Source organism: Populus alba, chromosome 11, assembly GCF_005239225.2.
Source record: "Populus alba chromosome 11, ASM523922v2, whole genome shotgun sequence".
NCBI classification, from domain to species: Eukaryota; Viridiplantae; Streptophyta; class Magnoliopsida; order Malpighiales; family Salicaceae; genus Populus; species Populus alba.
The window spans coordinates 12,651,897-12,660,187 of NC_133294.1; the positions used below are offsets into that span (position 1 = coordinate 12,651,897).

The 8,291-nt window shown below is 34.1% G+C and overlaps 1 protein-coding gene across 4 annotated transcripts; it reads right to left on the reverse strand.

Annotated features, from left to right (window-relative positions):
* Positions 1-2,566: 2,566 nt before the first annotated feature.
* On the reverse strand, positions 2,567-7,979 carry LOC118035061 (probable E3 ubiquitin-protein ligase ZFP1). Of its 4 annotated transcripts, none has more exons than XR_004685126.2 (8): positions 7,851-7,979; positions 7,669-7,741; positions 4,819-5,676; positions 4,284-4,684; positions 4,019-4,117; positions 3,640-3,804; positions 3,267-3,467; positions 2,567-2,963 (listed from the first exon to the last, which is right to left on the reverse strand). XR_004685126.2 is itself a non-coding variant. In XM_073412755.1 (8 exons), exons 4-8 carry the CDS (start codon positions 5,660-5,662, stop codon positions 3,321-3,323), a joined length of 1,656 nt encoding a protein of 551 aa, XP_073268856.1. In that variant the 5' UTR covers positions 5,663-5,676; positions 7,318-7,459; positions 7,669-7,741; positions 7,851-7,979; the 3' UTR covers positions 3,010-3,320. The 4 variants fall into 4 exon arrangements, 3 of the variants coding, with proteins under 3 accessions (XP_073268856.1, XP_034896439.1, XP_034896438.1); XM_073412755.1 differs by lacking the exon at positions 2,567-2,963 and adding an exon at positions 7,318-7,459 and having other exon boundaries at positions 3,010-3,467; XM_035040548.2 differs by lacking the exon at positions 2,567-2,963 and having other exon boundaries at positions 3,010-3,467.
* Positions 7,980-8,291: the final 312 nt, after the last annotated feature.

Sequence of the window (8,291 nt, forward strand, 5' to 3'; positions counted from 1 at the left end):
TATATTTTGATATTAAAAATTTCATTTAAAATCATAACCAAATAATCATTTGCTAGTAAAGTAAAAAATTACTCTGTATTCTATCTAGTCCTAAAAAGCATGTATGTCCCTTAATGTTTAGTTAGCAATGTGAGCTTGAGTACAATTTAAATAAAGCAAAAGAAAAAAGAATGCACCAACTAACTTGCAGATATCCTGATGTGATCTTCTTGTCTGAAATGTTGTATAGATTGTCGGGATGAAGAGGTCATACCCCTTTTCCATAGGCAATCCACCATGTTCTTCTGCCACTCTAATGGAGGCATGTATAATCTCAGTTTCAGCAACCCAATTTGCAGGTTTTTCTTTTATTTATTTATTTTTCCTATCAATTAATTGCGTACTCTACTTTACAAGTGTTCTTATTGTATATCTGTGCCCGTTTTAGAGAAGGCTTCTCATGTTCTACTTCCATCTTGGAGCCTGCTTCAAAGAAAAGGGGGCTTGCAATGGAGGTTTTCTCAGTACTCTAGCCCCTACTACTTTGACATCTACAAAATTCTAGCCCCAGCCTTCAACTTATCTAGCCTTCCATAACCTTGAAGCCTTTGATTTTGATTCACTGCCTCATCAAGTGAGATTAATTAAACTGCAAATGGTTTTATTTTATGTTTAACTTCTACATGCTTATTATTTTGAAAAAGAAAGAACAAGATCCAAGAAAACTTACGTATTAATTTAGAAATAGAAACTATCAATCATTTCAATCTTCTACATAGAAAAACTTCATGATTTCCATGACACTTGGTCCTTGATCCTTGTGACTTTTGACTTTTGTATGAAGATACAAGAAGCTCACAAAAGAGATCATGAAATATGAAAAAAGAAGATACAGAGATGGCGGATGTCGAGTTTTTGAAATATATTTGTGATGAACGGTGAAGATATAGGAAAACCAACAAAAAGAAGTTATGAGATTTTGCTGTGTTTTTTTTTCTGTAAAAAATGGTGGGAAAAAAAAATATAATCCATGTTGAGTCATTAGCCTTCAAGATTGTGGTAGTCTAATTAAGTTTTCATTAATACTAATATTAACATAAACTTGTTGATATTATTGACTTCATAATCCATAAATAATCTATAAGCAATATATAAACACCAAGTAATGCAAATATCAATATAATTTATGTTGATATCATTAACTTTAAAATTCCCAATAAGCTAATTAAATTCTCTTTAACATTGATATCAACATGACCTTGTTGATATCATAAACTTCTATGATTAGAAGAAAAAAATACACTAACACTAAATAATGCCAATATCAACTTAATTCATGTTGATATCGTAGCCTCGAAGTTCCGATAAGATAATCAAGTTTTCAATTATAAATTTCATTTATATTCCCCTCTTTTCTAACATAACCAAAATAATAAAAATTCAACTTATATTTCTATGATTTCCATAGAGCATACCCAAATTATTTTTGTTTATCAGTTCTTATTAGTAAAAATAAATTGAGGAGAAATCCTACATGTTTGATGTGTGATCTTAAACCTCACACCATGAGATCTAACAAGAGAAATAACTCTTGTCATCAACCAAATTTATTACCTCTTTTATATTGACTTTTGGATCCATGTAACACATTACTCAATTATTTCCACATAATTAATATATTTTTATGTTAATTATACCAATAACATTTATTACTTTATTTCTCACGTTACGAAACATTTCAACTAACCTTTACATAGAATGCCCAAAATTGTCTTATTTCATTCGATACGTCCATTTCAGTATAATTACCACGCATATATTTTATATGATAATACCTAATCATATTTTTTAAACTCACCCATTTATTTTCAATGGCCTTTAGGCCAAGGCTTAAATACCAAAGAAATCATAGATTTCTTGTTGCTTTTCCTTCAAATTTATGCATGAATTCATAACTATAAGGATCAAAACAAGCTTACATATCCTATAAATAATAAATTCGAACAAAACATTCCTCCTCTGCTTGGTACCCCTAGGCCGGCATCAACACAAAAGAAAAGTGGAAATTTTTTTTTCTTGATTGCTTCAATTCTAACTTGTCCCAACAATCAAATATGCATGTTAACATGATTCCAATATAAATTAAACAACCCAAGCAAGAATTTCTCAAATTCCTAATTTCTTTCATACACAAATATGTTCAAAGAATAAAAAATAGAATTAATGTGAAAAGAATGGAAGAATGGCTTGATTTTCTCCCCTCCTTCCCTTTTTCCTTGTCTCCTTCTCTTGAGTTTAATCCCTCGTATAAATGAACTCCCTAAAACTTTCAGTTCTCCTTTCTACACCGCTGCACTTGGCTTCGTTAGAATATCATGGGGAACCTCCGTTAATTGGTCATCTCATTTCAATCTATTTCGATAACTTGGAACCTAGATAGTTAAATTATCTAGCATCACCCTTAATATTTATTGTAATTGGCTACTATAATCTTGTTCGAAACCAAAGTTAAATGATATTTTAAAAAAATATATTTAAAATATATTCTTAATTAATTTATTAGTTTTAAAAAATAATTTATGCAATAATTCGCCTAGCTTTCTTTTTTATCGAAGAGGTGACCAAGAAATAATGTAGGATTTTCCAGACTCAAATACCAATTCACTCATTTTCATCTAAAAACCAATAAAAAAGAAGAAAAAGACTCTTATAACCTCAATACACTAATTTCTCAACCCAAAAAAGCTAAAATCAATTCAAAAATACAAAAATTCTCTCAGCGTCAATCTACCTTTTAAGTCAACATTGAAAACAAAAACACCTATGTAGCACTCCTTTCATTAAAAGACACTTCGACTCCAAAATTAGCTTTTTTATTAACAGAATCATGGCAATGAACATTCTCTCCTCCATCGTTTAGCGACCCTTTCTCCTCTCTATTGAATTTGAGCGACCCTTTCTCCGCTCTCTATTGAATTTTGAGACTGCTATGTAAAGAAAATAAAGTGTAGTAAAATGAAGTGTTGACTATTGTCAAACTAAAAGTACCAACACTGCTGTGCATGGCAAAATACATTAGTGAACCGGAAGGGCACATTAACTGAAAGTTTATAATACACCACACGAAATGCATAATGAATGTATGTACAGGTTTAATACATACAGAGCCAACAAATAAATGACTTAGTGTGATGGTTAGACGTATATTTGCAAGTGCATATACAAAATACATATGCCAAAATATCAACTTTGTTATAATAAACAAATTATGAGAAAGAAACTGTCACCTCTTTCCTCTACTTTATTTTTCCTTTCATTTTATATAAAGCAAGATCACCACCTTAAACATCCATTCTTTCCGTGTTTAAGGCTTCTGATTTGCAGATGGGGCAGACATTCTTCAAGCGTAGCCACTTCTTCAAGCAATCTGCATGATACTCATGTCCACAATCAAGAGTTGCAATTTTCTCCTTGCTCTTATAATCATCCTATAAAGTCCCAAAAGATCAAAAAGATTGTCATCCGTTGCATGAAAGAGAGAAGATAACATTTCATTCAATATGCAGAATACCAGGTAATAAAACTATACTGCATTCTAGAAAATTGAGCATAATTAAAAAATGTCCCAATACCAAATTCACAAGGTTGCTTTTACAATACCTGGCAAATAATACAAGAATCAGCTTCATGATCCATACAAGCTGCCTCTTCCAAATTGATTGAAGGAGATGATAAATAAGTTCTTGTTTTTAATTGTTTTCTGATGGTTCCCTCTGATAATCCAGTATTTACACTGCCAATTCGCTCCCCTAGTGCAAGAAGCTCCTGTACTCAAAGTTGAAAATCTCATGTTACAAAACATAAAGAAGACGCATTTCAGGTTGTTCATCTCAGATGTTTAAAATTAAAACATGGCAATCCTCCATTCATCTAGACAATCCAAAATAACTGAATCTCATAAAGGCTCTCCTCACTACTGACTACATATTTAGCTTTGCATGTTAAAAGAGATACTGTTGTCAAAGTACCTCAAGCTTACCTCATAAGACATGTCCTCTATATCCAAGCGCATATCTCTGTGGTGGTCAACATGATTCTCTACTTCATAATAGTCAGGGAACCCTAATATTGCTACCCCCTATACACATGAATCGGAAATGTTTTAGCCACTTTACAGACAGAAGAAATAGCAAAAAAGGATTTTTGTTTCACCAATAATATCATCATGAACAAAAGATAACCACTCATAACAAAGAATGAGGAAAAAGAAATTGCAGAAATGAAAATGAAGATTGGAGTCTTACATCTGTTGGCAATACTCTCAACTGTGGGAGGTTGCGATGTCTTAGGGTGGTCTCAGGTACAACTCCCTCACGGTGAGGCCTGTACATTCTAAGGCCAGTTGGTTGAACTGATCCTAGATGCCTAAGTCCAATATCTAAACCATCTTGAGATGGATTCATAGTGCTTTGTGAGGCATTGGCTGTAGGAACTCTGAATGAAGCTGCTGGTGCTTGAGGACGAGTATTAATATTGTGGCCTCTCATTCCTTGAATTGGTGGAGACATATGATGAAAATTGTGGTGCTGGAGGTTCACTGGAGAAGGGTGGGAGAAACTGGCATTACTTCTGTTGCTAGCTGGCTCATGATACCGCTGTAGACCCATATTTCCAATTTCTATAGGACCTCCATTGAGATTGTTCCCTACCAGAAAATGTACCGAGGTGCTTAATATTTACAATAATTGGTCAATTTATGGTTACCAAGAACAAAATTCGAGAAAAAAAGTATTTGATCATACATTAGGAGAACGAGTAGAAAAAACAAGTAGAAGATACCATGAATGTAAGGAATAGCAGGGGTCTGAGTCCATCCTGAAGTGCCTCCATCAGTAGCACTGTTGCTTAAATGTTGATCTAACCAAAGAGAGCCACTTGGCTGATAGGGTTGACTCAAATAGTTTGCTTGAATAAAATGGTTCGGATTGTGCACCAGAGCAGGATCTAACCCAGCAGCACCTAATCTATTCCTCGCACTGCTTTGAGATCCCACATCTCTGATCAATGAAGCACTGCTCCCTCGGTAATGTGGCGGGGTGAATGGTGTAGCATCCATCAAAGCAACCCCCTCAGGATGCCTTGTATTCAATGGGGCAACTGAAGAGCTAGAGCTTGCCGATGCATTCAGATACTGGAAATTCCCTGGGTTTCCTTCTGCATTTTTTATCTTGAATGAACCTCTAGCATTATCCATGAAGTGATTGTGTGTCCCATACTCATCTGCAGAAACTTCAATCACTCCATAATTGTTGGAAGATGATAACTGATCACAAGACCCATGACTGATAGGAATACCAGACGATGGAGTCATGTAAGGAACATAGAAGTTGGGTGCAGTAGCAACATTTAAATCAAGATTGGGGCCATGATATTGACGATGAGGATGAAGACCATGGTATTGGGGCATACCATAGAACATAGCACCATCATAATGATCCACTAGATGGGCATCACGATTGTTAGTGTTCCCTGAAGTTGCTACCATGGTTGGAATATCAGATGGTCGGAAGTTTGTCACACCCCCTAAAAGAATGCAGGGCTCAGGATGTAGATATCCCTGGCTTTGTTGATCCATTTCTAAATCAATCATATGATTGGTGCATAGCATGTTTCTTTGTCCCATATCTCAAATTATCCCTGTTTCATAGCCAAGATATTCACATAGAGATGTTAGAATCAGTTGAGAGAGATAAGCTGTGATATAAGTTGTCAATGAGAATTGGAGTGGGAAAACAAGATAACAATTATTCAGCAACCAGAATAAGGATGGCATGTGTAATGAATACATGCATATCCATATTCAAAATATATAAACCAAGAGAGCAATACAAAGTCAAAATACCATCTCAGACATTAGGAACACGTGATGGAAGACATTAAATAAAATATTAAGCAATGTTGCACAACAAGCAATATGTACAAATTACATCTGTGTAATTACATAATTCCTTTTCATCAATTTATTACCATTTATACTACAGCTTGGTGAAAAGCATCCCCTATCAGAAAGAAATGGAATAACACAGACAAATAAGTTAAAGAAGTTTTTGAAGATATTGAATTGAGCTTCACACAAGTCCCATTCAAACTTGGGAAAGAGGAGAATTTCCAAATTCTACCCAAGGTTCAACCTAAAGGCAGATCATGAGAAATATAATACATCAGACCAAAAGATTCCCATGTTATTTTCATTTAAATGTTAAATTGCAACGCATCCCACTGTCCACCACATCAATTCACCTATTTCATGTGTAGTGTGAGAAGAGAAAAGGAACAGACAGGGAGGATGGAGAATATCCCTATGATGAAACAAGAATGAGACATGAGCACAATATCACACTGAACAAGGGGAGAGTATGCGAGAGAAAGGGAGTTATACAACTCCCAATGCGAAGCTCACAGTGTAACCCACTTCAAGATCCCTATCAAGCATTTGGTGCTTTCATGATGGATGAAAAACTTTACATCTATCTTCAATGATTACACTCGTTTCACTAATGCAGAAAGCTGTTGAACTTTATCTTTCTGATATCTAAAATGGAGATGCATTCCATGTCTCATCACAACTGAAACTAAAGATGCAATGAACTTTTGCTTCTGAAATACCTTCTCTAAGGAAAAAGGCCCCTAGGTCAAAACACAACGCAAAGTCTCTAGAAGTACAAGCATAACATTCTCAACAGTCAACAACTACATGTAACCTCAATGCAATGACCCTAACCTTATGTAATTGAAGGCTTTCTTCTTAATTTAACAAATTTTGGTGCCATCAAATCTAGGAAAAACACAAATGAATTGCATGAGAATCTCCATTCTTCAAAAGAGCACTTTCATCTGTCAGGCTAAGGATAAACTAAGTCCTCCATTCACCAAAAAAATCAATATCATGCTGCCAAAGTACATAGCTACTCCTTTGTGAATTTGTTGCAGCCAACCAAAACGAATAATTTTCTCCAAGACCAATAGATGTTCCAACTAAAGGGAAAAGATAATGGAAACCATCCTTGCATCACCTAATCTCGAACTTCATCAAGCATTACATTCCAAGAATTCTGCAACCAATCGCCCAATCTACAACATCACTACTTTCCTCCAGTCAAATTCATGTGTTAGAGATTAACAAACTTATCAATAACTATAACTTCATCCCATTCACTTGTGTTTCTTATATATTAAACAAGAACACCACACATTTGTCAGCTAAAACATGATCACGTGGGTGGACGGGAAAACTTAAGCTGACACTTTTAGGTTAATGATGCTTCAGCTTTCGCTTACCGGTTCATCCTATTCTGGAAATTAAGGGAGGCCCAATACAGGCGACACAAGAAGATGCTTGATTAAATTATTTCAAAATTGTGCCAAAGAAATCTCAACTTCAAAGAAAAAAGAAATTCTTGTCCAAAGAGTCCAACATTGCCTATTTAATCATTTCAAAACAAACAGATGATTAGATTCAATTATAATCAAAATCTAAAACTACAAAACACAAAAAAAAAACAAAAAAAATCATTACTCATCGGGAAAAAAAAAAAAACTCGACTTCTTAAAAATAATTAAATAAATTGTTCATAAATTTGAGACATTTAACAAAAGGGCAGAAACAGAACAGGAAGGATGAAGACGTACCTTGTGATCATGAAAATAATCAATCAAGAGATGGAATTTCACCAAAGGAGAGATTATGCTAAATTATAAATACCTGCAAAACCAAGAAATCAAAATCAAAGAAATGAAAAGAAACCGTAGATTCCAAAATTGAATTTAAGACAAAGGAAAGCAAGAATTGAGAGAGAAAGAAGAAGGTAAACCTAAAAAAGGAGAGATTTCCGTGTTATGATTTGAGAGAGAGGGAGGGGGAGAGAGGGATTGTGGTTGTAAAATATAAGGTAAGGCTGCCAAACGTGGACGGAGTGGAGCTGTTATTTAATTATTTTTTTATTTTTTTATTTTTTTTTCCTTTGAACCGTTGAACTGTTGAAGTTAAGGTTAGTAGTTACTAGTTATTACAGTCAGTCAACTTGGGAGATTATTATTATTTTCTTATTAATTTTTTACGGTCGTTGCTGTTGAATAAATACAGCTTTTAAGCCTTTAACTGAACGCGTGTCGGAATAACATATCCCTACCCTTGAACTATAAGTTAATTACAATTAAAAAAAAAATACATTAGACAAAACAAAATTGAAACCTTAATCCATTACCGATTTATGCTGCGTTAAATTAAAAAAAAATAAAAATTAATATTTTTT